Genomic DNA, 17,730 nt, shown 5'->3' on the forward strand with positions numbered 1-17,730 from the left:
TACAGTCTGTTTCCAAATCCAACAGTATGCCAAGCTTGTCTGTGCTGTCACCGCCAATTGCTCTCTGAGAATGAAACTTCATTTTCTATTCTATGAGCTGCCTTGCCCTGTGGGAAAACAGAAGTCATACATCTCCAAATGCTCACATATGGCAGGCTTCCTAGATTGATCCTTGAAGGATAATTCTCTGGGGTATGCTGAGAGAGACTACAGTCTATATGGATAGGGAAGACACTTCAGCCATTAGAGATCCTACAGCACTGGTGCTCAACCAGGGTGTCATGAGACCTTTTCATGGTCACTGCGGTATGGGTGCCACCATGACCACACGGAACTGACTGGAAAGCCAGATCACATGGTCCTGCCCGTTTAAAGTTTGTCAAACAACTCTAAGAGGCAGGAGTGCAAACTTGTCCTACAGCCTTTCCCAGCTTGGCTGTGCCTGAGGTGCATGGGGCAGTTCCACCTGGTCCTGGTGGTGACAGCAGCGCCACCCCAGTTGAGAACCATTGAGGAAAGCACCCTTCTAAAAATACAACACATTAGTTTGTTCTTCCTGCATGCCTTCATAGGGTGACAAGCATAGCTGTGTCTCCGTTACAGTCATCCAATTTGCCTGTTCTGTTCCCCAACATCTGAGATCTCAGAGATGCATGCTCTGTTTCTTGTATGTTTTCTTAAAATCACTGGAGTGGTGGAAACTATCCTGATTTACAAGGGATGAGGAGGGGAGAGCTGATGAAAAGTGGTGGATAAGTGAAGGAAAAAAAATGAAGTGAGCAATATTACAGAAGGTTAATAATAAGTACATGATGCCTCTTCATATGCTTGTTGACAGTCTGCTAGAATTTTATTTTTCTCCTGAGGCACAGCTGCAGTAAGCTGATTTTAATGAAACACTCAATAACCACTAACCCACATGCATCATCTCAAGTGTTCATCATATTTCTGTGAACCATAACATTTTCCTAAATAAACGGCTCAGTAGTTTTTAAAAAGGATAATAGGATAAAACGGCAGATCTTAGAGTACTAGCAAAACACAGGGATAAAAAAATTCCTTCTTCATACTGTTTTTCACATTTACTGAAAGAACCATTAAATTCAGTAGGCAACACCACCAGCACCTTCCTTGACAATCCTAATTCCCTAAATTTAAAATATGAAATGTTACAACAGACCTGTTAACACTAACTGAATATAAAAGACTAGGCTAAACAGAATGAATAAAATCTCCATTTGTGTAAGAAGAAAATCTTAAAAGTTTCAAAGTACATTACATTTTGTAACACACTCCCGTTATGTTGAGATATAACACTGAACAGTGATTGGCAACCTTTTCAGGCTGTGGGCTGGACTGACTCAGCTTAGGTCAAAAGCAGGTGGGCGTGCAGCAGCTGCTGTGGGGGGAAAGTTGCTGGCTGAGGATGCTCTCCCTGTGCCACCGTGGAGAAAAGTGGCAATGGTGACTGAATCCTGGTGCTGCCTACTTCTCTGACCTGAACTGGTCAGTCCCAGCTCTGAAGTCCCATGTCTGAGGGCTGGACATAGGCCATGGGACATAGGTTGTCAACTTGTGGAACTGAAAAAGTGAAGAGTTCATCAGTCACTGTTGCAGTCCAAAAAAGATGCCCCAGCAGGCAATTTTCAAATTGCACATGCTATTAATTCCTACACTTATCAGACAGACGAGCACCAAGAATTACAACTTCAGCCAACAAAGGTTCAAAGATGCCTCTCACATCCACTATCTGGGTGATCAGCACCTTCCAGCATGGTCCCCTAAAAGACTCTGCTAGACGTGTCTTGAGTTTTGTGCTTGAAATACACATTTCAAATCAATATTGACAAGTATTATCTACAAATACATGCTTTTTCACTAACTTTAGAGTTATAGTTGCACACCAAACTCTTCCCAGGTCTTTTTTGGTGCCAAGCCAGAAATTTGCTTCATATAAATGAACGTTTTTATAGCACAAAGAGTATGACAGTCCACCAGAATCTGGGAGGCATGGTCTCCCACTGAATTTGGGGTCTTTTGGCCCTGCTGGTCGTGACCATCAGAAGTGTGCTCATTCCCACTGCCCCTAGACCTACTGCTGCCAGCAGACCCCTGCCCCTGGATGCATTGCCACCACCTCCATCTCCAGACCCCTTGCCACTGTTGCTACGAGGCCCCTTGCTGCCTCTGGACTCCTTGCCAATACTGCCATAGTGGCTATAGCAGCCACCCCTGTCCCAGTTTGGATCCAGCCCATAAGGAGCATCAGAATCTAAATCTGGCTCAGGACCTTTGGCAAGTATGACACCCCTGTTCTAGAGGAGATGAAAAGAAGAAAAGCCAAGGCAGGCATGGTGTGGTTGAAGTGATATAAGGAGCTCCTTTCTTTTGTACAAAAAACGGAATTATGGGGATAGAGTAATACAATAAAATGACAAAGGGATTTGCAACCCAAATGTAGTTAAGAACCACTGATGCACACCACAACAGTGCACTTTAGACAAGTTAATTTTAACACCTGAATTTAATAGCACCTGGGGTGCCATTTAGCACTAAGTTATCATAACAAAGACCCCATAGTTACCAGGGAGCCAAGGCCTATAGCTTAAGCTTTTACTATGTGAGCTAAGGAATTAATTCTAAATGTTTTAGCTTCCAGCAGTTGTAAGAACTATGCTATCTGCATGTAGTTATGACTGATCTTGTTCATACAAACATCTACGTTATCTTCATAGAGCATATTTACATTTGTAGTTAGAGGCATGCAAAGGTCTGAATGAACCTGCATGCACCTAACTGAAAATCTGTCTCAACCTGCCTATGGAATGTTCAATATTTTTTATGCAGTAATGTTCCAGAGAGAGGGCTGAAACAAAAGGAGATTTTAATATAGCGCTCTCTTAAGGAATTTTCTTCGGTTAAGGGGAGGTAAGCATGTCACTGCTTTAATCTGGTCAGGCTGAGATAGTGAACAAGGAGGCAAGAAGAATTTTTCATGAGAAAAACTAACTAGGGATAAATAAATGAGAGTGAGTGCATATTGTCAGCCAGGGATCTGAGAGAGAGAATATATCTGTCAGTCAGTCTAGTACCATAAGAGTGAACTTAGAGAAGGCAAAGAGATACAGATTGTGTCTGGATAACTCATACCTCCACTGTGCATTCTTTCATGGTCCTGGATGCACACACACATGCAAGTGCACACACACACACGCACACAGAGTAGGTAGCTAGACCACCTCACCACCCACTTACTATTCAATCCTCTTACTCAGGCACACACAGGCTGTCTCAATCCCACTCACCCTCATGTCTGTTCAGTAACAACATACTGCGTGATTCATCCTTCCATTCAGTCTGACTCAGGGGCCACTGACTTACCAGTTCTCTCTAGTATAAAATGAATCAGTTGTCTTTTCTCCCCTCCTTCTCCTCCAGATTCATCTGTTAAGTCTAGGAAGGGAGCCAGAGCCAGAGCCTTTTTATTTGAAATGAAGTCTTAGGATCTGCAGATCCTAAGTCTGATCCTAAGTCTATTTGATGCTGGATGTCTTGGAATGTTTCTCACTTGCCCTAGGAAAACGCGATTCTGCAAGGCTTTCTTAATATACATCAAATCCAGAACTTTGCTATATGCTATTAACCTATCAGCTGACAATGAACCAGAGAAGTATTATTATTTTAAGGCTGGTTTCAATTTAAAATAAAATGCCCTCCTCCCCTCCCTTAAGATACTACCTCAATGCAGCTTTTCCCATCTAGGTAGTTGAGTACTTCCAGCAAGTCTTTGGAAAAAGAGAGGGTAGAGATATACAGTAAAGAAGGACAATAAAGTCAATAACTCTAGAGACAGATTTCCCACAATAGTATACATGTCTCCATTACCACTCATTATGGGGATAAAACCCAGTAAGGAGTTAGCCTATTTAAAGTGAGGGAAATTCTATTTGGACTGTTGTTCCATAAATTAATTCAGCTACTTTCTTAGAAAGTTAACAACATCCACCATTTACTACACAAACACAAAGAAAATATCTTACAATCAGTAAATGTGCCAAAGGCATCTTAATAGGAGAATGAAAACAACAGACTTTAATTTAAATGGCTGCATTTGAACTCTTAAGCTCTGTGCTGTGAGAGACCTGCCTATATGACAAAGTTACACTTCCCTTTGTCTGATACTGTGCGGGGAGGAAAACTCAGCAGCCTATCACCTGTTTTAAAAGGCACAGAGTTAGAGAGGGCATTTTCTGCTTCTCCAGCTTTAAATGTACTGCCTCTTTGCCAACCTCCAGTCCACAAGAGTCCAAATTTTTGTTGAACTAAAAAACTTGTTTATTTTCCCAGGCAGTTGAGTTGTGGGTGGCTGGGGGTCTCTCGGGAGAGCTGGTTGTTCCTTTTGTATGCAGTTGTCTCTCAGATTGAATGTTTTGTTGTTTGGGATACATTCCTGGGTTTACTATTTTAAGAGCTTTGAGGGTTTGAAAAGTCTGTATTTGAACAAAGACATTTTAGGTGTACAAATCTCTTCTGCTAGCGATACAAATGCTATAAGCATATATATCTAAATACATAGATAAATCACATAAGCTTTTACTTCAGACTGTTTGCATGCAGGCTCTTTAATTCTATGTAGCTATCCAGAAGTGCCCTTGAAAAGATGAAAGCATGAGGGAGGAACCCTCTTTTCAAGAGGACTTTGTTAAAAGCCCCATGCATGTACCATCTCACAGTTTGGAATCATTTATATAAGGCTTTTCTCTCAGAACCAAGTTATTCCTATTCAAGAGCAAATGATATTAGCAAAACACCAAAGCATATTGCATCAGCACATGGGTAGGGAAAAAAAACCGACCTTCGCTTACCACCTAAAATGCTTCAAATGCCATTTTCATATTAGAATTTAAAATACAGAACAAAAATGGCAATGGTGACTGCAGTGCAAGCTCTCTCTGTCTCCAGTCCTTCTATGGTACAAATAAGTAAATAAGGGGTGTGCATCAGGATCTGGGAGAACGTCTGCTCACCAGAGCGCCCAAAGGGAAAACAAGAACCAACGGTCATAAACTCCTCCAAGACCATTTTAAGCTGGACATAAGAAAACATTTTTTTTACTGTCTGAGCCCCCAAGGCCTGGAATAGACTCCCTCCAGAAGTGATGCAGGCACCTACTCTGGACTCATTCAAGAAATGTTTGGATGTTTATCTTGCTGGGATCCTTTGACCCCAGCTGACTTCCTGCCCCTGGGGCTGGGGGCTGGACTCGATCTTTCGAGGTCCCTTCCAGCCCTAATGTTTATGAAATCACAACAGCATCACAGCACCTTAAACCTTTCACGCATTTATCATTCCAACAGGCCCACAGGGTCAGTCTTCTGAAACAAAGAGGGAGCCTGAGTATGAAATGGGGGTGGCCTCTCCCAGTACTGGAGAGCCCATGCAGTTCAGCCCCTGCCCCTGGAGCACATCAGAAGGCCTGAGCAGGCAGGGTGGATGGGCTGTGCTCAAGCCCCTCAGTGCAACTACCATGGTATAGACAAGAGGAGAGAGATTAAGCCTACACAAGAAGCCTGTGGTGGAATGGTGCCTTACCCACATCTTCCACATTTCAGACTAGTGTCCTACGCACTGGACCAGCATTCCTCCGTAGCTTTCCCAACCTGTTATTCATCACATCGATGGTGATTTTGTGACCAACGTGAAATTAATTCCTCATATCCCAGGCACCAACAGACAGGTCACATCTAGGGATCTACCCAGTTCATGGTAGAAGTGGGCTGCGTGGCAGCTCCTTTAATTTTTTAGGTTCCTCCATGCACCCTACCCTGCCAAATGGTGGAGGGGCCCCACTGTTTGCTCCTGATTAGCTAGGAGGTGAAAACCATGGTTTTAAATATGGCGTTGTTTTTGCCTCCTGGCCGGTCAGCAACAAGAAACAGGGCCACCGGGGTCCCTCAGCCAGTTAGCAACAGGAAGGGAAGGGTGGGGGAACCTGCAAGATTAAAGGAGCTGCTGCTCAGCCCACTTCCTCTGTGCATTTTGTAGGTTTCTAGTCATGCCACAAGAACCTCAGTCACAACAGGCACACTTGGTGGTGTGGTCCAAGGATGGCTATGCCTAGTCTGACATACTGAATCTTCTGCTTGCAGTTCAGGAACAAGGCATACTGCTGTTAACATACAGAAGCTTCACTGGCATTGCCTGGGCTGACTCTGATCAGAAGAATTTAATCCTCAGGGCTGCTATTCCTTCGTCTTTCATCTGCATTAAACTGACTGAGAGACCTATTCCCACTGATTTCAATACTACTGATTTCAACACTCCTGCAGAGAGACAGATTGCATGTTTGGAAAAGCCACCTAGATACCACGTAAAGAATTGATGCAGTACAGAAGGAAAACCCCCACGAATCATACAACACTAGTTATGACATATCACCCTCTTCTTGGACCTACTACGGAAAATCCTCAAACAATTACAACCCAGGCTAGGAGACCCAGTTCTTAAAGAGATCTTCCCAGAACCATCTATCCTAGCCTTCAAACGAGCACTGAACCTCGCTACCCTCATCACCAGAAGCAAACTTCCTACAGCCCAAAACACACCGAATGGATCCAGACCATGCCATGACAAGAAATGTAAAACCTGCCAACACATCACCACCCCCACAATTACTACACCCCACAACAGAACCATCAGCATTCCTGGTTCTTACACCTACGCCTCCAGAAATGTAGTATCTCTCCAATGCACCAAATGCTTGCCAAGATGAATTTTTCCTACTATTTGAGTTGCTCTAATAAAAGATACCAGATTTACCCAGATTTAACCTTGTCTGCCACTGATTTCAATAACATTCTTCATAACATGAACAACTCTAGCAGACCCAGACCTTGAAAACAAAAGGAATGATAAAAAAGCAGTTAAAAGCTTTTTGTAGATGTGGGGAAAAAATGGCACTTTACTTTAAATTTGGCAGACTTCTGAGCCAAGCCCAGTGCATGCCTAGGACAGGGTGAATGTTAGTTGCAACTGGCTTTCCCAACATCTGTATACATTGGGCACGTTAGCAGGGCTTCTTGGCACTTTTATTTAACAGCTGATTGAATCAGCTTTAGTTAAAAGCACCAAAAAGCTCCACTGAAGTGCCCGATCTATACATACATTGTGGAGCTGGGTCAAAGTAATGCATTACTACTTTCAGTAAAGCACCTTTTTTTTCTCCAGGTCCATCAGTGCCCAAATGTTTCAACTTTTAAAGAATTTTTTCCTAAATAAAAACATTTAGTCTTATTTCCGATGATTTATACAGGAATTGGATAAAAATATAACAACTACATAAATGAAAGAGAGAAGGGGGACAACATGAGCTTTCAGTCTGACATCCAACATATTCTGACATTCAACACCTATATGCCATAAACATTCAATCACAGAGTTGTTTAAGGTCCAAATGTTTATTTCTAGTTGGGAAAAGTATGAGGTAACCATGCATTTTTTACAATCAAAACATTCTCACTTCCTTTTCTAGGGACTAAACTCAAGAACAGCCCTTTTATCAATTTTTATTGAAATTAGCTTTAGCCCTATAAAACACTGGGAAAATAAAAATTAAATTAAAACCTTGAAGATCTAAAGAACAGTTCTTTACATCTCACTGCTTATTAAATCTTTGGCCTTTCAGCCAGCCAGTTAAGGCTGTAATGCAGATACATGCTTACATGGAAGTGTGCGAAGGTGGACAGTCTATTTCATGCTGTTAGAAGAAAAGCTACCAGATAACCCCTTTCAGTCACTTCCCAGTCGGACTGAATTTAAGCTACTGGCCAAGAGTTGCAATCCCATTAGCAGTCTCAAACCAACAAACTCAGCCTTTGTTCTTTACATTTCCAGTCAAACACCCATTTTAAAGCACTAAGTAATGATCTGCAATATCTGGTCTCACATGAAAACCTATGTGAAAAGACACATTTTTAGCTTTTCTCATTCCTACTTTCCTGATCTCCAATTATTCCCTTTTTCACAGACAGCCTCTTTTCCACCTTGTATTTTATCACTGTTATCTCCCTCTGACCTTTTCCCACCCCCCCCTCTGCTTTACCTTTTGTCTTGCTTATCTCAACCTATTTACATTTTCACTGACATCCTACCACACGTTTAGCTTCTCTCATTCATTGGGCTAGGGATAGCCATACAAAAAGCCTGAGCCTGAATTGATTCAATCTTTGCAGGTTAGTCTAACCTGGCTAAGCTAAATCAGTTTCCTAACCCAACAGACATCCCAGAAATGCAGGCACACGCCTGCAGTGCCTCAGGCTAGAAGCTGGGGAGTGCTAGAGCAGCCCTCCCTTCTTTCCAAAGCATGGAGCTGGGGCGGGGCATGGCCAGGCTGGGCAGGAGCTCCGATTAGCCCAGCAGGGAATTGATAATAGTATTTATCACCCAATTAAGAAACCAGAGGGACATTACCAGCTATTTGTTAATTCTGCCTGTTGATTCCTTGATTCAGCACAGACCTTAGCCAGCATGTGATCTGCTACCTAATACACAGACACCTCTCTGCAAGGCAGAGGGGATAGGGAAATTCCTGCTTAGCAGGGAGTGTTGGGGGGGGGGGGTGAGCAGTCAGCAGTCTTGTGGGAGCTGCAGCCAGGGAGTAGAGGGGAGGGGCCTGCCCACCTGTGGAGCAGAGAGCCCCACCTAGCCCAGGAGCATGCTGGGAGGCTGGGGGTGTCTGGTTTATCTCAAACCAGCAAGGGGTCTGGGACAGATGTTGCATAAACCAGTTTGACCCAAATCAGTTAAGTCTGATGCTACATTCAACCAGGTTTCTTTTAAACTGTTTTCAGCCATTTTCAAATGGGTTTATGTGCACTGAACGTCTTTTCTGTTACAGGTTTAAACCAGCTTCTGATCATTTAAACCTGTGTATGTGTAATGTCTGTCCCTAGCCCTGGAATCTCAGAACAGCAGAGATTCCCTATGCCTGACGAAGGGTGACTGCGCCCAAAAGCTTACTAGGAACTTTTTTCCAACTACTCAGTTGGTCTAATAAAAGACATCACTTCTAACCAAAGAACCATGCCTGCCTATGTGAAAAGACAGCATCTCTAGATGACAATTTTGTCAGATTGGTGGGGGGAAGGGACAGAAGAGATTAATGTTAAGGTCCAAGAGTGGAATTCTATTTGCATGTCTAAAATACATCTTTCAAGCTGTCTACTTGCACGTTTTTGCTCCTTGCTTTGTACTCAGCTAAATAAGCCTATGCATGTAGACTGAGCATGCACAATAGGGCTATCCACTGGCTGGCTATCCACTCTTCCACTCTATGTAGGAAGTTCTCAGTAATGCTTAACTCAGTAATAGTATGGTGGTTAGAGCACAGAGATGGGAAGTCAGAGAGATGCAGCTTCAAGCCCACTCTGGGCAAGAGAGGTGTAGAACCCAGTCTTCAGCTTCCTGGGTAAGTACTCTAGCTGCTCACCTATTAAGGTTAAAATATGAGAGCATCCTCCTCCTCCAAAATGTAAAACCTGCTAATCATGGATTTGTGGCTGCCTATATTTTCAGGACTTAAATTCAAGTATGCATCCAGATTTGACACAGGTATGTAGCTGCATACACATGAGGCCGGTGCATAGCTTTACTGTCTTTGCTCAGTCCATACATGCACACACCTATGCATCCATTCTGCAGGGGTAACATAATTATGATCTGCTCCTAAGTGGTATTTTTTGATACTTAGGTAGGTAAAAAGCATTTTAACATGCAATGCAAAATTTAAAATTCTTCCCCAGGACAATTAAAACATTATCACATAGTAAATCCTACTTTTGCATGATGAACTGTTCCAAAAAACATTTTCAAAATCTTGTCAGTAAAGACAAAAGTAGCTGTTAAGGAATGTTTGAGCAGGTATTCAACACTGAGGGTTGAGAACTTGATGACTTCTCTCTGAAGCCTAAAGAGAAGCCTTGGAATTAGACTTCTCAGCTTTGAAGTCTGACTTCCCCATACAAAGGTCTTCTATTTTTGAGACAGCACTTAACTGTTTAACCTTAGTTCTGTTTGTTTGTTCAATAAAATAAAAGCAAAGCCTTTGATTTCTTTAAATCTGTTTTTTTAAATAAGGCAAGTGAATGAAAAAAAGTTTAGATCACACAGAAGATAAATCCAGTATGCAATGGTTCTATATTAAACTATGCATAATTTTTGTTAATCTTAATGTCAGAAGCATACTTCCTTGCCTTGTTCTATCTCAAGTGGAATACTTCAAGATGCTCTATTTCCTGGACTGCTTGATCCACTTGAACACTTGTAGACCATTCACAGGACCTCTTGACAAGGTCAGAATGTATATGCTCCATGGACTATACTTGAATTCCTTCCTCAAAATAAGATGTTGATTTTGATTGAGGCTGGGCCCTTGCATTCCTTAGCAACTACCATCAACATCCAGCTGATCTCAAAGTCCCCAGATTTGTAAGTTTGAGGACTGGGAGTAACGTATTCTTGCTCCACAACAATCCCAATTCATTGATGTTGGCTTTCCTGGAGGTGGTTTTTTGAGGTGTTGGCTTCGCAGGTATCTTGTGGCTACTAGAAATGTATGTAGAAATTTACAAAGGGCATCTTCCAAGTAAAGGAGTCAGGGTAGAAATGACTGAGTGTCTGCTCAGGGAGAGATGCAGTCTGGACATATACTTAGATTATTCACCTTTTTATTTTGACCCTATCAAAGATAATTACAAGACACCAAGGCCTGTCAATGGTGATAGTCATAAATAAAAGTGTAAAAAAAAATAAAATAAAAAATTAACCACATCCTCCCTCCCCAAAACAAATGGATACACTGACTCTAGACTACTTAAAGTTGGCAAAGGTGCTGAAAGTACAATAGACCTATAAGTAAAATACCGAATGACTTCTGGATGTGTTTAATGATACGAAAGTGTATTTGAGAAGGAAAGCATAAAACTATTTCTTTGATGTAAAGGCTGCCTCCTCCCCTCCCCAAACTTTCTTATCCGAATTTCCCTCTCTAGCAGAGGGAGTTGGAGAACAATCACAGGGTCCCAGGCCAGAAGCCTCTGCTAGACAGAGGCTTCTGGTTGGGGGCTGGGGGTGGGGTAGGGCTGGGTAGGCCTTGCTGCTGTGGTTGCTGCTGTTTCCTGCTACCAGCTCCCCCTGGGTCCTACTGCCCCTGGTGCCTTGTCATTTTTGACAGGCAGCAAGTGGCAGATAAATATTAATTTTCTAAATTTTTTAGGGCCCCAGTGGGCCAGATAGAATGGCTTGGCAGGACAGATTTGGCCTGCAGGCTGTATTTTGCCCACCCCTGGTTTATAACATATGGTGGACAAAAAGCATATGCAAAAAATAAGAAGAAAAAACCCCTCAAAAAAACCAAGACCTACCAGTGACTGCTATACACAGAAATTTTCTACCAGCACAATCTTATAGAAGCCAGAAAGCCTCACAGCTAAAGCCTCAGTTGCCCCCTGAAACATGAAACCAAATGTTTGCCTTCTCTATATTACTTCACCACTCTCCACCACATATAAAAACATTTTTTTGCCTTCAACACTCCCCACTATACATGCAACTTAATTGCAGCCATGTCTAATGGCTAGGCATAGGCATTTCCCAGTTGTCTCGCCTATTTTTTGCTCTTGAACTAAAATAGATAGATGCGTGCATATGGTGTAGAGTTTGGTTGTCTAGTATAGCATTAAAGGAAATAATTAGTTGTTTTTAAAGCAGAACCAGGCTGCAATGCTGTTCACAATTTTGAAATCTGTTTGTTCTAGAAATGTTAAAAAGACGATCTAAGGAAAAAGAAGGGTGGTGTATTTTTAATTCTAATAGCTGACGTTTGTGATCAGGTTGAAGTGGGAGCCAGAGGTACCAAATGGTCACAGTGACTATAAAATTGAATTTGAAACAGGATAAAGTTTCAATTTTGCTATTTATTGCATCAAATTTGGAGACTAAACTCTAACAAACGATATATATAATTGAGATAATTACATTTTATTTTAAATGATACCTTCACAAAACTAGCTCACATACTTCAGAGGACATGATTTTTCTGTTAATTCCTCACTCTAATAGAAACAGAAACAAAATTACAGTTGCTCCTCCTCTATAGAAATTTACCATGTAATAAATTATACTTCCTGAACAATAAGGTTTTGTTTAGGAGTATTACATTTAAAAAATAAAAATGAGAAAAATTATGATGAAGAAGAGTAGTATCTCAGGGCACCCAACAATATGAAAAAAACACAATTCAGTTAAATAAGATGATAAATGATTATTCAGTTTCATCCCATTATTCCACAAACTGCTGTAAAAAAAAGATAATACTTCTCTTGCTGACAATCATCTGAAAGTAATAAACAACTCAATAAGTCCCTGCTGTGCAATATCAAAAGGAAAAATACTGGGAAAAGTATTATGCTCTTGCATTATTAAAATAACTTACTATGGCAGGAGAAGTTCCTGTTAGGGAGCTCTACTTTCTCATGGATCCCAGGACTCATGCCGAGCATTCCCCCATCCATAGCAGGGCTGGTGAAACCATTCACTTGACTCGTGTCCCTGGAGATGCTATTAATGCGGGTCGGGATAGGTTCAAACGAAGGATCCAGCTCCAAGATCAGCCTGTTCAGCTGCTCAATTGACTGATCAATATCCAGTGTAGGGGATGATGTCAAGCATTCTGCATTCAAGCCCGGCTCCAGACCATTTGTATCTTTCTCCACTACTAATCTTGATTTAAAAGTCTCATTTACAGGGTGCTCTGTCACTCCACTGGGACCTGGCACAGTCCCTAATCCCCTCTGCACAGCATCTCTGCTGCTGGACCCCCGGGCAGGGGTGTCTGGGACTCTGTGTGGACTTTGCACACCACCTGAGCCCTCTACAGAGCTAGGAATATCAAGCCTCATTTCACTCTCTGGGGTGTAGTTGTACTGGTGAGCAGTGACCATTTGCTGTTGGCGCACCCAGGTTTGAGTTGAGTAGCTGCTTCGGCCATAAACCTGAGGCTGCCCAGTGACAGGAGGATTCCTTTGCAGCTGCTGGGATTGCTTTGGTTCACTGCTTCCAAATGATCTCTCGTACAGGGGGTCCACACCTATTCCCAGATCAGGGGCCAGGGCACTGGGGTGGTCCTCCCCTGTATTGCTCCCAAACCCATCTGACAACAGTGAATTCTGGCTGCTCTTGTGGCAGTTAAAGTTTCCCAGGTGGGCAGAGTGCTGCCCCTCAGAGGAGGACAGAGTCCCAATGCTGTCTACACTGTGAAGATCATGGTTGGGCATCTCATCATCAAGAATGTCCGTCTCCCGATCCTTGAGCTTGGAGACTCCGTTTACATGGATCTGAGCTGGCACTATGTGATGAGTCCCACTGTACTTGCTTTGGGCATCAGTCATATCCTTGAGGGGACTGACCACGCTTCCCAGGCCAAAGCCACTAAGGAGTTGGTCCAGCTCTGCTTTCTCTTGTGGGCTCAAAACCCGTTTAGTTCCTGATGCAAGACGCTCCTCAGTCTTGTCTGTCCGGATGGAAGCTGTTGAGTGTCCTGAATCACTGCTGACAGACAGTGTATGATCACTGTGATCAGGACTGCTGATTGTTGGGATGCCCTGGGCTCCAGTTGGGACAGCGGTATCTGAGGAGCTCTTTTTTCTCACTTTAGCATAAAGACTGCCATCAATGGGACCCTGAGTATGTAACACTGCAAAAGGAGAAATGAACAGACAGGGAGAGAAAAAAGGCACAGCATTAGACAGAAGGTCTGAATGTCACTGCATTACACTGCTGAAGTACATCTGACAGCACACACATTTATCTCCTTTGTAAACCCAATACATATTTTTTTAATCTGAACATTTCAATTTGTAGCACCAGGTCTTGATGAAACAAAACCATTATGTGGTTGGTAGGAGAAAGGGGAAAAAACATCAATCTGCATGATCTCATGGCAACATACAATTCTCTTCCCCTATTTCTTTCTAGGGGTAAGATTGTGGATGGTCTGTTTCAAGGCCACTGTCCATGCTAGCTAGAAGTATCAAACTGTTCAAGTGCCTAAAATGTGAAAGATGACTACTATATATTTCACTGAGACTGAACAAGGGCTACTGAAGGTTTAAGTTACACTTATCATAATATTTCCACTTAATATGTTATCATGCATCTCCTTTGGTCAATTCCTAGCATGGGCAACTGGTAGCACCCCCTGCGACCAGTCCCATCGACCTGAGAGGGAGCTGCAATGGCCAATCACTGCAGCTGCTTCTGGGAGCGGCTGCAGCGATCGGCCGGCGCTTGCAGTGGGGGCGTCAGCACTCCTGCCTGCCCTCCCCGCCCACTGCCTAAGCGGTGAGCATGGCCAGTCAGGGGGTGCAGCAGTGCTCTCACATGCACCCCCTATGGGTTGCCACCGACTCCTATTTTCCATTTGGTAAGGCTGCAGAAGTGACATGCCCTGAATGCGAGCAGCATGTTGGAACAAGGACCGTATACACAGCAATAGATAATTAACTCTGGACAATACATACTACACATAACTTCTTTGGTAGATATTTTCTTTTTTATTTAAAAAATGAAAAAGAAACTAATTATCAAAAATCAGAGTGTGGAATACCAGGTTAAGCTCCTTAGGTGACTATATACATGCTTTGGGGTGGGTAGGGGGCAGCGTTTTTGATTAGAGCAGCTCTCAAGAGCCACTCCAATTAAAATGCCCACAGCGTCTCTTGTATTCAGCATTTAAAAGTGCCCTTGGTGACATTTTGAAATGTTGAATGCTGAATATATGAGATGCTGCAGCATGCTGCATTGTTCCACGTAGAACGCTCCAGCAGACTCGAAAGAAAGGAAGAACAAAATGTGTTCACAAACTATAGTGTAGTGTGCAGGCACCCAGGTTGTCTGCATGGTACTTCTGACCACAGGACTGTAACAGGGAGCCAGAAGCTCCTGTTAATTCAGCAGAGAAGCTGCAGTTGGGGTGTCCCCAGAAAGAGGGAAGAGTGATTCTGGGCTAGCTGCAGGGGCGAAGGCAGCCAGGGGCTCATAGGCCGCAAGTGCCTACTGTGGGGCTAGCTGCCTAGCAATAGTTGGGCAGGGCCTTGGCTAGACAGCCAGGACACTACTGCGGTTTGGCCAGGGAAATGGCAGTAAGTTGCTCTGGAGGCTAAGGGGACACACCTGCAGCTGGTCAGGGGATCACCTGACCAGAAGGGGAGGAGCCCAGGGGGATATAAGCCTGGGTCTCCGAGGCAGAGTGGGCAATGCAGCCCTGAACTCTGTAGGAAGAGGAGCTCCTGCCAGCTCAGGCTATTTGGGAGTGGGAGTTGCAGGCCATGGCAGGTACTCACAGGGCTGAAAGAGCCAGAGAGTGGGGAGGTGGCTTAGCACTGGTATGATGACCCGGGGGAAGACTTTGAGAGTCTGAGTTTAAAGTGGTTGCTCGCATCTTGTTCTAGTTTTATACCGGAAGACTGAATATGGCTGTAGGGTTTGAAAGGAGGCCACAGGAATGCTTGAGTAACACACTAGGTTTTGACTTGTGCCACGGGCAGAGGTGTGAGAAAGCAGGCTGAGGTGAAGAAGGCTGGGGCCTGAGCCTAGAGGGAGCAACCGAGGGCCAACAAGAGGCTGAGACTGAGCGGCCAGGCCCAAACCAGTGAGCCCAGGTTACCAGTCAACAGCCAGAGTAACCTACAGGCTAAGACTAAGAAGGCCAAAGCCTATGTAGGATGATAAATAGTGAAAAAGTGACATCTGCAAGGCATGGGCAAGGCCGTAAGGAAGGACAGAGGCCACAAGTTCAGTCCTTAGGACAATTAGGGCCACAGCAGCTCCAGAATGAGGGGGGAGAGACAGAGACTGTGTGTAGGAGTATGAGCCCCAAGTCAAGTGCGCCAAGTCAAGCCCACTTAGGAGCAGAGCACTAGGAAGAATAACTAGAGCTCAACAGACTCTCTAAGGGCAGCCACTCTTTATTAATAATATCAGGGTATGGCAGGAAAGTCACCAGGGTGAGATCCTGAGAGGCTGGAGTTAAAGCCAGGCAGGACTAAGGCACCAGGGAGTGTCACAGCCACCCTAGGGTGCATCCTGTTCCAAGGACCTAACCTGAAACTGGACTTGTTTTACTTCCACTAGCTTCAAGGGGCAGGTACAGCTACAGGTAGAACATCAAGACGTACAAGCTGAAAGCAAGTCTTCCTCTTCCTTCAGTCTGGGTTTTCACAAAACATTGCATTTGAACACAATTTCTAGAGTTACCTATCCCAGCCTTTAAACCGGCACCAAATCTTGCCAACCTCATCACCAGAAACCAATTTCCTATGACCCAAAACACACCAAATGGATCCAGACCATGCCAGGACAAGAAATGTAAAATCTGTCAACATATCTCCACCACCCCCACAATTACTACACCCGACAACAGAACTATTACCATTCCTGGATCTTACACTGGCACCTCCAGAAATGTAATACATCTCATCTAGCGCACTGTATGCCCGGATGGAAAATACATAGGAGAAACCAAACAACTGCGTACCAGAATGAACACACCTCTAAAAAATCTGTCAAAAAAAATCTACCAAAGACAAAAATACCCAATTACCTGTGGCTTCATATTTGTCACAAGACAACCACTCTCTCTCTCTCCAGTCTCTCAGTTCTAATCCTCGAAGGGAACTTACAAGACACCTTTTGTAGATAAGCCTACAAACTTCACTTCATAAATCTACTGGATACAAAAATCATGGACTAAATATAAACATTGGATTTATAGCACATTATACCTTAACTGCCATCCAATAACCCTGAGTAACTTCTCTACATTTTACCAGCTACATTCTAACACCAGGTCAAGATTCCCCTCTTCCCCACAACCTATCTGTTTCTCACCTATAAACTCTCATCCCCTCTGATCTTCCCTGCCATGTATTTGCATTTTCACACACCCGCATTTTACACATTGGCTTAAGCTTCTATTCCATGCAGGAGAGCACACAAATACCAGCAGACTCTCCCTATGCCTGAAGAAGGGTGTTTGTGCCCAAAAGCTTGCAAAAAACAATTTTTCAACTATTTAGTTGGTCTAATAAAAGATATCACATTTACCCAAATAAACTTGCCTGTATCTGAGCAGGACATTTTTTACTATTCATCTAGCCACAGGAAAGTAAAATATGTGGGTTTGTTTTGGCAGGATTCATGGCTCATTTACCAGAAAATTTATAAGCAGGCTGGAATTCCTGAAGAATTATTTATTATGAACCAACCATTTGGGAGTATTTTGATAATAAGAAAAATAGTGTATTAAAATTTAGAAGCAGAGAAATTTATTTTGAAGGCAATGGAGAATTTAGCCTGCATCTCTGATGATGCCAAAACAAAGGATTCACTCACAGCTCTAATCCTGTGCATCTCATCTCTGACTGTATCAAGTAAAGCATTTTCATGGCAGGTTTAAAATTGCACAGTGGTTATGAAATTTCATGAAATCACTGGGTAGTCATTTTGACAATGTGTTTTTAAAAAGGGCCTTATTCATAAACTGTACCCATGATGGTACTGAATTCATCAGCTTCTAATGGTGAGAAAAGTCTGGCTGGAAAAAACACTTATTATATGGAAGTCTGCCAGTTTTTCTTCAACTAAGCACAGCACACCAAATGTTAAGTCAGAGGT

The 17,730-nt window shown here is 43.2% G+C and overlaps 1 protein-coding gene across 16 annotated transcripts in view; it reads right to left on the bottom strand.

Annotated features, from left to right (window-relative positions):
• TNS3 (tensin 3) overlaps nt 1-17,730 on the bottom strand; it is a 505,358-nt gene that overhangs the window by 95,496 nt on the left and 392,132 nt on the right. For all 16 annotated transcript variants that reach the window (XM_090049504.1, XM_090049500.1, XM_090049503.1 and 13 more), the window contains one exon: nt 12,491-13,750. In XM_090049504.1, coding sequence (XP_089905630.1) covers nt 12,491-13,750 — 1,260 coding nt within the window. The remainder of the gene's footprint in view (nt 1-12,490; nt 13,751-17,730) is intronic.

The sequence above is a fragment of the Crocodylus siamensis genome, chromosome 5, assembly GCF_052110815.1.
Source record: "Crocodylus siamensis isolate JL-2025a chromosome 5, ASM5211081v1, whole genome shotgun sequence".
Classification (NCBI taxonomy): Eukaryota; Metazoa; Chordata; order Crocodylia; family Crocodylidae; genus Crocodylus; species Crocodylus siamensis.